The following is a 19,747-nucleotide window of genomic DNA, read 5'->3' on the forward strand; positions in this document are numbered from 1 at the left end:
ATGTGCAAAGTTCAGTTGAGAGAGGCTCAAAGAAAAAATTAAAAATGTGTCAAGTTCACAGACAAATAGACAAATAAACAGATGGATGGATGAAATATGGAGATAACGAACAGAATTCAAGCTCGTTAAGTCCATTCAAACAATACAAATCAGGAGCCGAGCAAACACGGACCTCTAAAACATCAGAGGTGGGATCAGGTGCCATGGAGGAGCATTCCCTGCCAATGGGTCACACCCACCGTGTGCTCCTTGTCTTGATCGGGAAAAAATGGATCCCAGACAATATGTGATCAGAAAAGCTCACTTGAGTTGAAAGCTAGGTTGATAAAAATACATGGCAACATGCCACTTTGAATAAATGACCTTAACATTTTATCATTGTTTTCAGTTTACAAATACTAAGGGTTTTCAAGTACATGAAAAAGACCTCATCTTGTGATCAAAACATCACGTGTATCTGCCACTTTATTAAAGATTCTGTAACAAAAATATAATTGAAGTTTGCTTTTAATGGTAAATAAAATGTTCAAAGAAAAACAATTCATAGGTAGAGGACAACTTTCTATGATAAACAGCTTTCAGATACAATTAACATGAAGCATGGGAAAGCAATTAGTTGTAATGGTACACAATGCCTTGTCTTGGAAATGTTCAGAAAATGCAGAAGAGGCCCATGGGCAACAAAGTTCACCTGAATCACCTGCTGTTCTTCAAAAAAAGATTTTTAAAGCTTGATAATTTTCTATATATTCACAAGTGAAACTGTGATCCACTACTGTGGCCCCTTCCTACTCCCAGAGGCCATTATTTGAGTAAACTTGAGTCTGAACTACTTGAGGATGCTTGCACAGTAATATGATTTATCATATCCCTGGTGTTCTTAAGAAGATTTTTAAAGATTTTTTCCTATCTATTCTCATGAAAAACTTGGAGGTCTTAGTGTGGCCCATCCAAGTCCAGTGACCATAATTTGAACAAGTTTGAAACTACATTTAGTCTTCGCTGAAGTTTTTTCTGGTTCTTAAGAAAAAGATTTTTAAAGATGTTACTGAATTTTTACTATTTCTTAATTATCTCCCTTTGTAAGAAAGTATGGCCCTTATATTCATTTGAAAAATCTGAATTCCCATCCCCCAAAGCTGCTTTGTGACAACTTTGGTTGAAATTGGTCCAGTGATCTGATGAGAAGATTTTCAAAATGTGAGGAGTTTACAGACAGGCAGAGACAGTTAGAGATGGATGCAAGACATTTGGTGATGATCAGACAAACTCACTTAAGCTTATACCTCAGGTAAGCTAAAAAGATAATGCTTCATAAAAAAACTGCTAACAATCTTTGAAATTAGGAACGTACTCAATGAAAGAAAAAGAGCTACATGAGTGCAGAATGCAGCATTAAATGAATTTTGAACCAAGACAATACAGATAGTTGGTATAAAATGAGAGCATATATAAGTATAACCTTATTTATGTGCAAGGTTGACTACTGATCCTAGACAGACGTATGTGTTCAGTATGCTCTAAATTTGATACAGGAATATTCATTCAACATGTTCAAGAATGCTATTTGCCAGAAAAAAGAACTGGATAGACACTTCAGAAATTATATATGTAAGGTGATAATTGTTGAAAGATAGCACATGTCTGCGCAGAGAAAAAGTTAGCAAAGAATAGTAGTCCCTTTTGTGGAACCAGCTGTGATGCTCAGTCACAAAAATTAAAATTTAGGCACGAATAAAATGCTCCCATTAAGAATTATTTGTTTAAAAATTCACTTCAATATATCACTTTCTGTATAAAGAACTGATTGAATAAACACAAAATCAAGAACTGAGAGGTCAAAATCATGAATTAAGTCGAAATAAGCATGGCTAAATGCGCTATGCAACATAATATCTTTTCAACAAAAAAAATTACATTCATATCCTTTTAGGCTATGAAAAAATTACTTATACTACAAAAAGGGCATCCAGGGTCGAGGTCATTTGGAAAGGACAAGGTCATAATTTTTACACCATAAACTGTTTCACTGAGATGCCTCTGTGTATGTAGGCATATCAAATTATCCCTGACATATTTAAAAAAATGATCTTAATACAAAGAAGAAAATATGAGGTCAAGGTCAAAGGAAGGGTCACATCCTTGACTTTGGGAAAATTTGAAATGCTCTCAACATGACATATTTGTGCAAGGAGTTGAAGACCTCCACTCTGACTTACTTCCCTCCCATCTGTATCCAGTAGACATCTGTTTGTATAGGTTTTTTGGTGTTCTGTGTGGCTCCCATGGTGGTGGTCATGGTGGAGGCAGTGGCACTCAGCCCCGCTTTGGTCACTAGTCCCATCATTGTCTCCACATTCTTCTTTTCTGAAGTTTACACAAATACATTCAAAGTTTAAACTTGTCAAATACATTTAAAGTTTAAACTTGTCAAAACAAGAGGCCCAAGGGCCACAATGCTCACATGAGGCATATTTCTCTTCCTGAAAAATAGGTATGTAGATAAATGAATCCCTCTTTGGTAGAAATAAAATTTATGGCTTTACCACTGTAAATTTGATGTAATGTCTCTCATCTTCATACATTTTTCAACTTTTTAAACTGTACATGTAGGCTCATTGTCCATTTAGGAAATCTTTATAATCCTGTGTATACAGAGACGCTTTCATATTTATTTTTCTAAATATATTTCCTTAAGAACATGCATTGGGGGGGGGGGGGGGGGGTTGTTAAAACTTTCACCTGATCCTGTAGCCCCATCCTTGCTTTGGGACCATTATTTGAACAAATTTGAATTCTACAAAGATGGGATGCTTTCATAATAATTTGACATTCTATGAAATACTGTCCTTGAAAATATTTTTCCAGTGATCTTTTTATCACTATGTATTGAAAATCTTCACCTTCTAATGTACCCCCACCCCATATTTGAAAGAACTTTAATTTATATACATAATGGGTTTCTTGACTTTCCTCTGGTGTTTTTGTTCTTAATAAGAAGAGTTTTAAATGACCTCAACTTGTTTTCAACATTGTTAACTAATTAATGCCTTGGGAAGGGGTACATGGCCATTTAATTAAACAAACCTGAATTCCCTTTACCATTGGATGATTTGTGCCAAGTTTAGTTGAAATCAGCTAAATGGTTCTGGAGAATAAATCAGGCCAACTTTAAAATAATGTTTGTTGGCCCTCTCCCGACTCAGGATGAAAAATTTGGGTCGGTAGGTAGGTGGGAAATTTTTTTTTTCACAGAAAATTTTCAAAATCTATTTTCTGAAATACATGAAAAAAAAAATAATAGTTTCCGGGAGGTTAAAAAATTTTGAGTTGGGCCATTTATAGCCAGTCGGTCGGGAGAGGGCAACTAAACAAATTTTTAAAGATGGCCCCAATTTTTTTTTTTTTTTGAATCATAGTTAAGGACAAACCTACAGCTAGGTAGTTTGAATCAGATATCAACTTTCAAATGCATTTTGACCATTTTAAGATAAGACTGGGAAGTATTTCAAAGCATGACATGATAAAACCTTGAGCAGATATTGGTCACCATTTCAAATAATCTACCCCTTAATTAAAAAATCCACCACATACGGGATCACCCCATAAAAATGACATATAGTGCTGTTGGAAATGTCAAAAGCCCTTCAATAACGATAAGAATTTTACTAGATTGAAATGCTTAGTATTAATATTGCAATCTCATCTTCTTTGTATACATTGTCTGGAAAAAGCAAAATTATTACTGATGGATCATATATTGGTCCATCAAAATTTATTTCAAAGTTTAAGGATCTAGTTTAATGAAGAAATAAGATGTTAACAAACTTTTCTGTTGGTGAGGACAGAATTTTAATGTCATATAAGAGCAGAAATATCACTGTATCAAAAGTCCTGTTTACTTACAATAATTCTGGTATACATGTTCCTATAACAAATTTCAATCTGTTCACTTTGCTTTGACGTTGGCATTTACTTTTCAGCCTTTGCTCAACAGACAAATAAAAGCACAACTTCCAATAAAAAATCTATTTGTAAAGACATTTGAATTAAATCATTTACCTGTCTGCAAATTGTATAAAAAAAAAAATTAAAAAAAAAAAATTAAAAAAAAAAAAAAATAAATAAATTTCAATTACCTTGAGAAAGTTAAGATACATTTACTCAAAAGCAGCAGCTCCAGTTTAGAAAAATGAACATGTATGAAAGTGTAGACCCAATTTATAACAAACAACATGGCCATGCAGATGAAATGTTAAACCCATTGGCTGATCCCACCCCTGCTTGAGGCAATTAGTGCTGCACCTAAGCTATCACTGGTTGGTTTGAAACCAGATGGGTCACCAATGGTTGATGCTATACTTTGTAACAATAGACCTATTCTGATCCCCCATCACATGGATTGTCATGAGTTCTAAAAGAGAAAGCTCTATGCTGGTTGGAGTACCTTTAATTCTGACAGCTATTGTGAGCTGTCGACCAACTGAACAGTGTAGCTGGGTGTCTTCTGGAACATTCTTAACTCTTCTTCCATTAACAGAAACTTTATAGAGACAAAAATTGGATCCAATTTGTCATTTACTGCTATACTAAGGGAGAAAATATGTAAGAAATTGTTTATTCTTATTATAACAGCTAAAAAATTTCAATCCAATGTTCAATATTTGGCATATGTTATAAAACAACATTTTTCGCTTAGCACAATATCACATGTGTATTGTCCTTTTGATGTCTTTATAACTTTCAACTTGTTTATCTTATTAATGTTAATATAATTCAATTTTCCTTACTTTCATCACTTTGAACTAATGTACTTCTACGGAGAATTTTTTCTGTTCATTTTCCGATGAATGTAATGTCAATTTTAGTAACCAAACTACTTTTCATTATTCATGTTGATACAGCTGTTGTTTGTGTTTGTCATTCCAATAATAGAAGAAACCCAACTGTGTTATAAACTAATAGTCTCTAAAACGTACGACAATGTTCTTTTCATGATTTAAATTCAGCTTGTGTAAATCTTTTGTTTCTCTCCCTGTGCTTTAAAGGAAATATTTTAATCATATATTTCTATTTTTAAATCATACAATAAAAATTCTTGTTGAGAAGAAAAAAGAAAAGTATTCAAATAAATTATTAAGCGAGGTAATTGTTGTCAATGGGTAATGCCGGGGATGGCAAGGGATATAACTCTGTAAAGAAGCACGTGTTTTACGTTTTTTATTTGTAAAGAAAGAATTTACATTGAATTTATAGTACAAATTGAAAACCAAACTAGAAAAAAAAATTGTTATGTAGGTTATGAAAATTAAATGATAAGAAGGACCTTAGACTAAGTTTTCCTGATGTGAGTGTTATTATCACATTTTCAAGTATTTCGTCTGCACATCAAACTTATACAGGGTATTAACCATGTTAATTGTCACAAGTTGTACGTGTATTTTAAGGTGTATCGACAAGCAAGTTTATTTCTAGATTTTTTTAACCTGAAGATATCTCTTTCTAATATTCCACTGCACTCCACTCGATGTGTTACCGTTGACCGTTTGCTTACTGACAACAAAGCAAGTTTCTGCATGCTTTATGTGTAATCGCTTTTAAAAATTGTACGTGCAGATTTTCATAACTCACGTAATCGATAACTTAGTAAATCATTATAAAGACAATAAAACATAACGGGGAATTCTTTATTTTTATGACATTTAAAAGAAAATTATACCTGCCTTGTGTACTACAGGCTTTTAGATCCGCTCCCAGAATCGTGTAATTTTCCAATCGATATATTTCTACGCACCTGTCGGCATGTAAATTCCGTGCACAATTTTTTGAGTTAGCTAAATAATGAGTATGTACACGAAAAGAAACGTTTTTCACTGAAATTAAATTATAAGCATTGACTATATAAATTATTCTGTTCATTGAGAAATGAATCTAAAAAACGAATCACACACTTTTTTATGAAAGCCTTCGGCTTTCATAAAGTGTGCGATTCGTTTTTTAGATTCATTTCTCAATGAACAAAATAATTTATATAGTCAATCCTATAATGTTTAAAATATTGACACAGAATACTATTTTCATTCGACCATGTATAATTTAATTTTATTAAGAAAATTAAAAAACTTGAACCTGAAACTTCACATATATTATCTGCTATCTAAAAGGAAAGAGATCACATTTCAGTAAGAATTAATATTATTTAACTGTAACAGTTGTTTATCAATTGTAAAAATGATTCATTTATGCTCTGAATGCAATTTGTTGAGCATCTGTTACATTATTTTACTTCATATTTAAACAAAATGCTATTTATTATAATTGTATACTGTTGTAAAATTGTATTTTAAATTCTTTCACAGAATTGTCAAAGGATAACCTGTCAGCAATAAATTACTGTTAATGGCCGCACACTTAACTTTTCATGTCAATTGAAACAGCAAATACAATATACCGTAGAAGTAGAAATTTTAGCAAGGATTCAATTTTGGTATTTTTAGTGAGGGTGTTGAGATCGCTAAATTTAAATTTAATTCGCTAAAAATTTAATCCTCATCAGAAGTTACCGTTTTCTTTCTCTACATCGTAAAATCGCTAAAATTACTTTTTGCTAAAATTAAATACCGATTTTTAAGGAGAAATCCCTAAATTTGCGTATCACTAAAATTTCCACTTACACAGTATACATCATGAAACCTGCCAACTGCAGTCTGAAGTCAGTGAATTTTTATAAAGTTTACTTAACAGGATACAAAACTAACTGTGAAATCTAAGGAAGGCAACACATATAGTGAATATATAGAGTTATATAGCTCCAAAATACTGTCTGTCATAGTTTATTTTCGCTCTTTCAGAACATTAAGTATGTTAAACTTGCACTTAAAATTTAAATTTAGCCATCAGGTAAAGGATTCATATAATATTAGTTAAATTTACACAATTAATGTAAAGCCACTTCCTGCTTTTAAAGTTCTTATCATGCCATGAAATGATCAAACATGTACTAATTATTATTTTCCTAAAAGGGATAACTAATGAAGAAATAAATAATTAGAAATGAATATACCTATCAATTCCTGCATCAAAAAGTAAAAATGTTAATACATAGTCAGATAATAATTAACACACTTGAAAATCGCAATCAATGAAAAAAAAATCATAAAAGTTTGAATTTCCATACAAGCTATAAAGCAATTTCATTCCCAGTCAACTTTCAAAAAAATTTTATTTATTTAAGAAATGAAATTTTTCAAGCTTGCTGCTGAAAACATCTTTTCTTCCTCCCTTGAAAAGAAATAAATGGGAACCATATAACACAACTGCTTTAGAAGAAGACCACCATCCCAGCATGGTACATGAATTGCAAAAAAAAAAGGTTAAAAAAATTGAAAGAAAAGTTGGTTTTCAGGATGAGCTTGAATCAATATCTTCCAGTATTAATACCTTTAATGTCAGCATCCTCCATTTGATCCATTTCCTTGTCTCCATTTTCTTCCTTGGTGGCTTCATCCACCTTACTATTGTCATCTCCTCCATTTCCCCCATCTAATCCAATCAAAAATATCACATGTAGTACACACAGAAGGGATATGATCTGGCCTCAGAATCATGAAACATCTTAAGCTTAAGTCAAAACTTATTTTTATGACGTTGTACTAAAATGTTGTAGAAGTCAAAGCAAACCAAAATTTAACTTATTTTCAATATTGCTTTACAAAAGTGTTATTATCTACAGATTTAGAGATTAATTCAGTAATTTTTAAACCCTTTAAAGGCAACAGAAAATTTGAGTTAAATCTTAGTCTATTTTCATGATCCTTGGGCCTGGTCAGTAAAGGATATATTAAGATAGTATATTGATTACATTAGGAAAGAGGACAAATAGATTTCCAAACGCTTTTTTACTACTGACCTCATACCAAATTTTAGACACATTGTACTAATTTTTGGACACTCCTTGTTTCAAGTGATACTACTTGAATTTTTTATAATTATATTATCTGCTCTACAAACATATCTTTGTTATACAAAGGCTTTTTGTTGTTGTTGTTGTTGGGGCGGGGGGGGGGGGTTCGTACCAACTCTGTTTTCACAGATTACTTATATCCTTTTTCTTGAAATTGAATGTTTGGTCTGTTTTCCTCTTGAGTAATTAAAAGGTATATAATTAAGAAAAATAATCTCTATTATATTTCTCCTTTTTTTTCATTTTCATATACTATGATAGCTAGCACTGCATTTAAACCATAAATTAGAAGATGGATACTTAAATTAAAACATTCAGATGAAAACTCCTTTATGTGTGCAAGTATAGCAGTACTTAGATGGTTTAATGTTACAGGAAATTAATAATTTATAAAGAAATTGAGCTCATATATTTGCATATATACTGCTTAAAACATCTATTAAATGAATAGAAAAAAATTTTGAGACACTGAACTTTGATCTGGACATATGAACAATTTTTACCAAAGCAAAAATGGGGGCCAGAAAATTTGAAGAACTTATATAGTTACTGTACCTACTGCCAGTTTTCTGTATCATGTATCCATTTTAATTTTTTTTTTTTTCATAGGGGAAAAAAAGCTGTCATGTTTCTCAACTTTACAGTAAAAAAAAATTTATCACCTTCCCTGCTGAAAAAATAAACAACTATGACGTTCCTCACTAAAAAAAAAATAATAAAACTTGCAAAAGAATGGAACAAAGGGTTCCTGTTTTCCCTGAATTCAAAACAGAGCAGTCTTATAATTATAAACAGATACCAGTATGAGGACACAGGTGCAAAGAGGAAATCCTATTGTCTACATCAAAGAGTTCTTCTAAAGGGAGTTTCAAGTATAACAATAGGACTTTGTGAGACCTTTATATACAGTAATACTTCATTACCTCAAACTTGATGGGACTGAGGAAAAAATTCCAAATATCCAAGGGATCGAGATATTCAGAATTAAAAACATACTGTGTAAATTATTTTTTGTTCACATGAACTTATTTTATTTTTAGTTTAATTTCATGAGACCATCTGCTTGCAAAAATTTAATTCTCCTGTAGATTTGTTTTATCATAGATTATGTACAACAAGAGGCCCATGGGCCACAACGCTCACCTAAGTAACTTTGGCCCTGCTGTTCTTCACAAGATTTCCCCCCCTGAAATACTTATTGTGGCCCTACCCTACCCCCGTGGGCCATGATTGGAACAATTTATAAAGTACACTACCTCAGGAAGCTTCCACTAAAGTTTCAGCTTCTCTGGCCCAGTGGTTCATTAGAAGATTTTTTAATAACCAAACCCTATTTTTGTCTTTCTTAATTATCTCCCCTTGGAAGGGGGCTTGGCCCTTCATTTTCAAAATTTAAACTCCCCTTTACCCAAGGATGTTTTATACCAACTTTGGTTAAAATTAGCCCTGTGGTTCTTGAGAAGAATTTGAAAATGTGAAAAGTTTACAGATAGACTGATGGACAGACGACAGGTGATCAGAAAAGCTCTCTTGAGCTTTCAGCTCAGGTGAACTAATAATAACCAAATTTCATGAAAATTTTGTCTCACTTACAAATATCAAAAAACTATCTCTCACAAGAAAAAAGATGTTGAGAAAATTTGATGATCTACAGTAGGTTGGGATTTCCAAATGACTCAGAAATATCCAAGGTATTCGAGATATAGATGTTCATGATATCAAATTTCTACTGTATGTGATAGGTGTATCCATCAGTTTAGTAGATGAAATTCTGTAGAAAATCCTTATATTCATGCTTTTCAATTATTTTCTAATGTTAAAGAAATTATTTTGAAAAATCTTCACATGGAATTAGTGAATTTTTTGGCTCAATAGTACTCAGTATACTAATAGATCACCACTCAATGATGATTTCACTGTGATATCACACATCCCTTGCCAAATGCCAATATAAAACATTAAAGGTCAAGGCCTAGGGCAATTATTCCATCCAGAAGACAAGACAACGTGAATTGAACATAAATTCTGTCTGTTCTTCAATATGTATCAATCATTTAAAATTATAGGTGGTCATGCAAAGATTAAAATTGCTATCTGCGAAAGTATTCCTCTATAAATATGGGGCAGCCTAGCAGTTCATAACATGTCTATAAGCTTCCTTATAGACTATATATCATCCAAGTAAGTAAATTGACCACTTTTCTAGATTTGCATCATAGTAATTCTGATAGTTTATGTATGGATCACTATATATGTACATCCACTGATGTTAGAAACAGGCATTAGGCTTTATTACTTGCATGGAACTGGTTATGCTTAAAAACTTTAACATATTTTGGTCACCCCTATGTGAATACAATTGCTGGATGCAGCATCCAAAGCAAATCTGGCTGTATGCACCTCAAGATACATGAATATCATTCATGCAAGTTTGCTTCTTTATTTTCCCTTGGATTGGAATGACAGGCTTTCATTGGTTTAAACATGACATGTGACATGATATGTTTCTAGAGAAATCCCTATCACAAACCATTCCCAAGTCATGCCTATAAGGTTGAAGTTTTTCAAAAGTAGGTTAAACTCCAAGATCAAAAGGTCAAAAAATGGTGGTACCCAAAGAATGGTCTTGTCACAAGGAATTATACATGTGAAATATGAAAGCCTTATAAGCTAGCACCAGCTGTTCAAAAGTAATGGACAAGGAAAACATTTTTGTGGACAATAATACAGCCAGACAGACCAAGAACTATATGCTCCAGAATCTCTGATTATGGGGGCATAAAAATACAATCATTCTTCATTTTTCAAAATTTACAGGACTGTAAATTCAATGAAAGTGAGCAAAATGAGCAACTCTTATTTAATCTAAATACATACTTTATCTTTGATTTCAGAAAGAAAGGACAAGGTATGGTAACAGCCAAATCTGGCCCCTTAATTAATGTAAAAATCAGAATACAGTCAAAATTGTGATAATTTGTAGTTAAGAACTTAAAATGATGCTCATTTTAAAACCAGCACTAATTTTGATTCAAAGCTTACTCGGAGGCCACAAGAGGGTGCAGAAGTGAGACATTTTCCCGAATTTCCTCAATTTTGGCCGAATTTCGTCAAATTTGAGATACATTTCACTTTGCGAAACATAGAGCACAAGCTTGCCTATCTGAGATTTTTATATACAAGATGCATCTGATACTAGTGTATGAAATATATAAATTTGGTAGATAGGCAATCTTGTGCTCTATGTTTTCTGAACCAAAATGTGCTGTAAAATCAATGAAAATTTGCGTAAAAGTGAGAAAATTCGGAAATTTACATATTTTCTGACCTTCCTGTGACCTCTGTGTATCCCATAACTTAGAAACAATACTCATTTTGTGGCAGGGACGACAACAGGTTTTTAATTGATAAACTGTTGTATCATTCTAAAAGATACCCCAAACCAGGGATCAAAAAGGGGTCTTAGTCTATCTTGTCCTTTATGTACAGCGTAACTTGAAAGGCAAAGTTGTGGCAAAAATGTTGACAAAACAACACTCTAGCTATAATGTCAATTAATTGTCATTGCTGGACTCAAACTTTGTAATTGCTCCATATTCATGATTACATGTAGATTATTATCATGACAAATTATGACGCATTAGTGAGAAAAAGTGTGGAATAATGTTAAACAAAATCACAGAATATTCCATCACACCATCACACGTACATCACCATTTGATAAGGGAGGCTGCACAATTATAACTTAATTCACATGCACTGCTAGATTATTATTTGCAATTATCACTTTAGAAACATGTATATTATATATTAATGAATTGAAATTTTAAAGGTCTTAAAAAATTTCTATCAATCATCTGCATTCAGATGTTATTTTCAAAGTATTTCCTAGCACTTACATTTCATCCAATGGAATGATTTCAGGGCACACAATATTAAAAGGTACTTAAATGATATGATTGGTACCTTGATCTCTACACAACCAAAAACACCAAATAAAACATTATCTTAAATGCTGAGGTAATCAAAGTCATCTAGCTAGCATAATCAATGAGAAAGCAAATTTTCTTTCAACATTTATCCTTTGTCCAAAACTTAATATATGCAATACCAACCAGCCCAATTTCCCATCTGATCCTCAGATCCAACAAAACTGTCTCCTATAGGTCTGATGTTTGGCCAATCATCACCACTGTTACTTAATTGAAGGTCATGTGACTTGATTGTTCCTTCCTTGCTTTTGCTCTCTGGAGGTAGCCGTCTGTTAATATAGTTTATCAGATCCGTGATTTCTTCATCAGAGAGAGCACTGGTTGAAATCTCACCTGCAAAAAATGACTCTAATATGTTGACAGTGCGAACCATAAGGGCAAGCACCTGCAGATACCTAAAACCTATTCAGTTTTAATTAACATCCATCTCTTCAAACCGCACCTGACATTTGGTACGCCTAGACTCTGACGGCACATGACGTTGTATGCAAGTTGCATTACCAAACCAAATCCTGAACAGTGCTAATTTTTGAATAAGGAACATTTAATCTACTGTTTTTCTGCAATATCCATTAAATCAAGTTGATTTTATTTTTTGCTGAATTCTCTGTTGCTACCCGGAGAACATAGTTTACAGCGAGATGCAATTAGCAAAGGATTATGGGACCACAGGTTACAGCGGAAAGAATTTCATTTGGATCAAAGTGCAAAGTCTGAATTTTTTCTTTGCCCAAGTGTTGCTTTATATATGAACCATTTCAATGCATGAAAATTATACATGTGTAAGCAAATCTTTGGCCACAAAATTCACTCAATCAAGTGATGTACCTAGCTAGCTCTAGCAAACATTTCCTACGTATATCTTCAGCAACTCCTACATAATAATTAAAGCATTAATGGTCGCAGGTGCATTTAATTGTCGCTTAATTAATGCTACATATATTCTTCTGATCATTTCTTACAATTAATATTTAGAAATGATAAGTACAATATTTACCTGACTTCAATTTATTCAGAATTTCCTCTTTCTCTGCATTAAAGGGATACTCCTCATCAAAGGGATAAACTGCTTGGTTATCTAGTACAAATAAACCTCAATTCAAAAGACTCTCAAAGAGAAAGAAAATACATAATCAACATTTCCAAATCTTAAAGATTCATGTGAAACCATTACATATGTAACTGCAAATTGAAACCTTAACTTGAACCCACAACAGCTGCATGTACTGCTCTTCCTACAGGTGTTAACTATATATGTATATGATTTGATTGAACTTATAATCCTTCAATACATGTACAAGGGGAAACTGGCATTTCAATATAACTAATTGCAGTCTTCTGTTTTTGAGGAGATTTTTAAAGATATTTTTTTTTCTATTTTCACCCATGACACACTCTGACCATCCATAATCAGACCCTAAACTATTTCAGGGACCATGATTTATTAAATTTGATTAAACACCATATACATGTATGTGGATGCTGGCTTATCAATATGAATATTTTTTTTTCCTTTCTTGGTCTTGAAGGGGGGGGGGGGATTTTAAAGATTTTTTTCTATAAATCAAATTAAAGTATCAAACTGAGACCTCCTATTGTTGGCCCATCCTACGCCTTGTTTTTTTTTTCCAGATTATTAACTAAAAAAAAACTTGATGTCTTGTTGGACTATCAACATCACCTACATGTACATTTGTAATGCAGGTTCTGTTTCAGTGTAAAAACTATTCTGAATTGAGGACATTTCTAATTTTTTGCTTTACAAAAAAATTCACCTTGACTTGATGAGGTCCATTGTGAGGAGGTCCCTTGCTGTAGGTGCTTTTTATCCACCCAGTCTCCTCCATCATAACCATATTCTTGCTGTTCCCTCTGAGAGTCTGGTATATAATAACCCCCATATAATCCCTTCTCTCCATCTTCATCATTTCGAATGGATTCTAAATAATACTGCAATGCCTGGATATCTTTTAAGCTTATGTTGTCAGCACCAAGAAATTTTAAGTCCTCAAGGAGGTTCACTTTGTCATCGTAACTATATTTATCAGAAAACCCTTTCTGCTCTCCTGGCTCCTTCTCGAAATATTTATGGACACGAATGATGTCATCCTCTCGCTTCACCTCAGGAGGAATTGCAGAAGGCTTGTATGAGTCGTAGTAATCCTGGAAGATCTGCTCGAGGTACCTTCCCATCTCACCACCTACCCTGTCTTCATTTGAGGCGAGCTTGCACACGTAACGCTTGAAGGGCACCTGCCTCCTGCTGGCCAGTAGGGCATTCTGGAGGACACATTGAGTATAGGGGTCCCTCCAAGTGTAGCCTGCTGTAATTAGGTGAAGGATGTGCTCCTCGAGGGCAGACAATGCTTCCTCATTTAAGCGATATTGATGGTAGTCCTGGCTCCTGTCCAGTCGCTGGCAGTTACCAAATAGAAGATCTGTGTTAAAGAAATGTTTGCAAATGGAATTAAAGTAACAAAGGTAAATGATCTACTAAGCACTTAACTAAACACTAAGTAAATAAAGTAATGAGCTCATAGTAAGAAGAGATTCATCTGGCTGTAGAGACAGTTTGTGGGTTCAAATCCCACATTTTCAAGCAAGTTTTCTTAATACCATTATCAAATATCAAAATAAAATTCTGTATACACACCTATCTCCCTGGTCATGATGAAAGAAGTTTGCAAGCTTCAAAAATAGCATTGTCTAATATATATGTCACCTTGAGTTTCAAAACTGATATTTCATCAGTATGATTATGTATATTTTACTTCTGTTTTTTACTTCAATTTGAAAAGGATTTATATTCTATAGTATGACTGAATTAAGACAGCAGCACTGAACTGCTTTCTACCAAAACTTAAGAAAAAATCAAAAAAAAACTTTTTTTTTATAATCTATACAGTCATTTACAATAATTTCGAATTGTTACCATTTTTTTGACATATTTCATACCAAATATTGTAGGCCTTTGTTTTTATACTAAATTTGGCTACAGAATATGTTCCTTCTACCTATCAATACATAGAGCTGATTGGGACCGGTCAACAGGGGATGCTTACTCCTCCTAGGCACCTGATCCCAACTCTGGAAATTTTGAGGGTATGTGTTTTATGCCCTGCTCACACACTTATATTGTTTGTAGATTTTTTTTTTAGATCAATCATTGTTTCTTATCTTCATCATTTTCATTTTAACATAATATTGAATACCGGTAAAAATGAATGATTATGTATGTGGTATGCATTAACTTCTTCAGCGGAAGCATATACTTAAATATGCTTAATATATATATAGAAATGCCCTCCATTATTTGTGTAATAATTTTAAGCAAATATATACTCTCCAAGTGAATTCCTAACAACTTTTACAACTTGTAGATATTCTATTGATCATCTCTATCAATCAAATTATCACTGTCTTGTTATCTGATAGGAACCGAGGCAGTCTAGCTGTTAATTCAGATCTATGCTAGGTGTAGTGTTCTTAATATCCAAAAATCGTAAAATGATTTGTCTCGTAAAATCTCATTTTCTGGGTTTCCAATTAACATGACTCTCAGAAAACCTTTGTGAAATTAGAAATCAGATATTCTTTGCCAATTATCATTCATCTATCAGACCTTTAAGATCACGAAGTCTGGCTTCTGCAATTTATTCCATTTCAATTTTCCTCCCAAAGAACAAGACAGGTCGCTGGTAGAAGACAGTGTCATAACATTTTTCCACTGTTTAAAAATGGAAATCTCTTTATTGATTTTGGGATTTGAGAGAAATAATTTGATGGAATCAAATCCGGGTGATGGAAGTGCTTGTAAGCTTGGGGCATTTGTGCCACTTCCTGAAGCTTTGCTAATGCCCAGCAAATCTCTGACATCAGAGGATTTAAGATGAAGGACTAAAACTTTCAATTTCCAGTTTCTTAAATGTTTTGTGTCAGTGAACTCTGGCTACGTTTTGTACATACTTACTTGTAAAATCTGACTATATGTTCAGAATGAAATTTCAACATTTAAATGATACAGTATGTATATTCGTACGTAGAGAATGCTCTTGCGTAACAAATCAATAAAATATATTTTACACTAAATTTCTCTGCCAAATTCATGCAAGCTGGGTGTAGTGACAGAATATGAAGATATATTCATTAAAGGGCTTCATTCCTCTAAATTGAAATTTAAAACTGCATTCTAAAATATTAAAATATCGAAATTCCTGTTTGTATATACATATAAAAGTTATAGGAAAACGTGTGTTTGTTATGAAATATGGATATAACGAACAGTATTCAAGCTCAAAGTCCATTTAGACAATACAGATCGGGAGCACAGCAAAACAGACCTCCAAAAACATCAAGAGGTGGGATCAGGTGCCATGGAGGAGTAAGCATCCCCTGCCGACGGTCATACCCGTCTTGTGCTCCTCATCATAATCGGGGAAAACAGAAAAATCTGTAGACAATTCAGTGTGTAAATAATGGCCTAATATAGGCACACTGGTTATGGAAACTGAATGGGTGTTCATATTGTTTACAGGTGAATGGGTTGAATCTGTGCTATGCATGATTCAGTCTCATATAAGGTAGATTTACAGGTGTTTTAATCGAGTCATTATTTAGAAGTTCACTGCTAATTGCAACAGCTACACTATGTATGCTCCACCACCACCTCACCCCTCTCAGTGTTGTAATTTCATACATGTGTACTTTTTTTAAATATTGTTGCTTTATATGAGCTTTTTTTTTCTTTTGTATAATGATATGAATATTTGAAAGACAAGTCAAACTAAGATTTAATGCTTTGTATATTAGTATCTTCCCTGAGATTTACAAAATTAAATTGTTGTATTAAAATGCATAGAAATTTGTTCATATTAAACCTCATAGCCTGTTACAATTGTTCCCTAACCCTTTACTTTGAAATAAAGAGAAGACACTGGTATATGTGCATGCAATTTTATTAAAGTCTGTTGCACTTGTGCATGCAAACTCATCCCATATATATAAGTGTTTGAGTTTTATTTTATAGATACTTTTATCTTGGTGCATTGAACTGGTGAATTAGGTCATAAATCTTTTCTTCTTTTTTTTTAATTTTATTATTTTTTGGAATGCTAGGTACTCTGCATGTCTTAAAATTGACAGGGACTACTGCCGTCTCTGTAAGTTTTTCTCCACTGAAACACCTGCCTGCCCTATACCAATATCAATCAAGTTCTTAGCTGTCACATCCTACATCACTCTAACAGAACAACGGCAAACCCAAGAATCCTAACCTTCCAAAAAATCAATAGGTTTTTTTTTTTTTAATATCATTGATCAACAGTTATCATTAATCTTGAGGATGGTAAAAAGAAATGTGTAGACTAAGATGTGTATGGTAATCACATACCAGTACATTTTTGATTCAAAATATTTATATTATTTCAAATCTTGCATCCCTTGCCCTCAGAAAAATAAATTGCACATCTGCAGTCTGCTATTACTGGTACTGAATTCAAGATCTAAGTGATTTGTGAGAACAAATAAGGCAATTTCTTTTTTCTTCAGTTAAGGTGCTATTAAAGGTCTACGGGTAGCTGTTGAAGCAGTCACATGTTTAATATCTAGAACAAACATGTATATATCCCTAAATGCACAAATCACAGAAAACTTTCCAGCAAACCGACCAATTGAATCGTAGCTGAGATTTAGAAGATTTATAAGTCAGCTCCAGTTATTTTCTTTCTGGAAAATAATATTAAATTTTAAAATGAACACCTGATGCTCATGAGCAAGGTGTTTTAAAAGCTGACAGTTCTAAGAAAGGTAACTCTGGTTGGTAAAATGACAAAAGACTTCATTGATTTTTTTTCCTCCAAGGACATGTCTTTATTTGTTTACATAGATCTCCAAGATCTCTAAAGAATATTCAAGAAAGCAAAATCTACATAAAAAAAATCCAACTGAATTTAAATCTGATTAAATTGATTTTGACTTCTATAAATAAATACAGGTAAACTTCGGTATCTCGACATCGGATATGTCGACAACCTTGGATATGTCGACGTCCGTCCGCGGTCCCGGCAGTATTTACTATATAAATGATTTGCAAAAACTCTGATATGTCGACCTCGGTAATCTCGACAACCCTGGTTATCTCGACGTATATTCACAGTCCCAAGAGCAAAATTTACCTGGTATATGTCGACATCGGCAATTTTCTGCTCCACTGAACCTAACTGTTTGTCAGATAGGGTCGCTCGTCACGCACGGACGGCTCCGGGTATCTATTCACACCTTTCACACCCATGTTTTGACTGCACGCTGCTTAGTTAATTCTATAGATTGTGTTTGTAGGTGAATCCAAAGCCCCATCGGCGTCTTTGAGAAGTTAATTGCTTAATGTTCAGCTTAGGTAATATCACTGATAAATCTACCCTATTCTGCTTAAATTCACAGGTGTTTATTTATGTCGAAACCTAACATAACTTTTAAAATTGAAAAAGATAACTAAATTACAAAGAATAATAAACATATTGAATGAATTCAAACTAAAGAATTAAACGATGTTCTAATAATATTTTGTAGTTAAAATGCATTCAACAGGAAATAATCCGATTAACGACACGATTAACCGAATCATTCGTAATTCATGCATCTGTAATATCACTACGTTAGTTAAGATACACAAATCTCTTAAAAAATTAATATTAATGCATATTCTTCCTAAATGAAATAAGAAAAAAAAATAATTACGCATTTAATATGTTTTCGTATCACGGATGTTGACTTTATCATGTTTATACGGTTCGGTTCGAAGTTTATAGAGCGCATTTCGTATCCTGTTCTGACAAAAAAGCAAGTAACACGCGAATGCTGGATGGAAAAATTTAGAACGATTTCGATAAAGAGAAAGAACAGTTTTTATATATAAGATTTTAAAAAATAACTTCTTAGATTTTTATTAAAAAAAGAGGGATTGCTGTAATAAGTTGACCTACAGTCTATATTGAAGTCATGTACGTATATTATAAGCTTATACACATACATGTATGTGTTTGGTGATGCAGTGAAATCTTGGACGTCAACTCTGATATCTCGACACCTCGGATATCTCGACATTTTCCGATGGTCCTGTCAATGTCGAGATAACGAAGTTTACCTGTATAACTGAACAAGGATTATATATGTATCATATTACCAATAAATTTTCAGTTGGTCTGCAAAAATTTGATAGGAATGCAACAGAAAATTTACAAATCCATGAAGACATAATTATTGAGAAAAGATTTCACACTTTGACATCCTCACAATGTCAAGGTTTTGTGATTTCGGAACTCCACACAAACCCTTGACATAAGTCATTATTCAAAAGTTGGGCTTGTGGTTACACATGACGTAATGGGTAATTATAAACTAACCAATGAGAATTTATTCTTCAAATCTGTCCTTATCAAATTTTTCAACTCAAGAGCACATCTTTCGTGATTGTAAGGAGGACGACCTTCAAAAAATTAATCCCCAATGTTAATCATTTAAAGTAACTAGTCACAAATCCTACAATATTGACACTTCCCAATTTAAAGAAGAGTCATATTTGTTTCCAGAACTTACCGATAATAAAAGTTGTTTTGTGATTGGTTCCAGTCCTAGACCAGGAACAAATGAAATAGTAGCTTTCTAGCCATTAAACTTTTAAATAGCGACTTTTGTCAAGGGTTGTGTGGAGTTCCGAAATCACAAAACCTTGACATTGTGAAGATGACACTTAGAATGCCATCACCTATACCAGTTAGGGATGCTACTTGAACAT

General features: G+C 33.1%; 1 protein-coding gene across 1 annotated transcript in view; it reads right to left on the reverse strand.

The window, feature by feature from the left end:
• LOC133188398 (receptor-type tyrosine-protein phosphatase N2-like) overlaps window positions 1-19,747 on the reverse strand; it is a 107,580-nt gene that overhangs the window by 59,438 nt on the left and 28,395 nt on the right. Inside the window, exons 3-7 of the mRNA XM_061323797.1 lie at window positions 13,731-14,393; window positions 12,953-13,033; window positions 12,079-12,288; window positions 7,441-7,542; window positions 2,220-2,367 (exon numbers count right to left, since the gene is read on the reverse strand). Coding sequence (XP_061179781.1) covers window positions 2,220-2,367; window positions 7,441-7,542; window positions 12,079-12,288; window positions 12,953-13,033; window positions 13,731-14,393 — 1,204 coding nt within the window. The remainder of the gene's footprint in view (window positions 1-2,219; window positions 2,368-7,440; window positions 7,543-12,078; window positions 12,289-12,952; window positions 13,034-13,730; window positions 14,394-19,747) is intronic.

This window comes from Saccostrea echinata, unplaced genomic scaffold (genome assembly GCF_033153115.1).
Source record: "Saccostrea echinata isolate AGI-Se365-2 ecotype Australia unplaced genomic scaffold, CSIRO_AGI_Sech_v1 ptg000016l, whole genome shotgun sequence".
NCBI classification, from domain to species: Eukaryota; Metazoa; Mollusca; class Bivalvia; order Ostreida; family Ostreidae; genus Saccostrea; species Saccostrea echinata.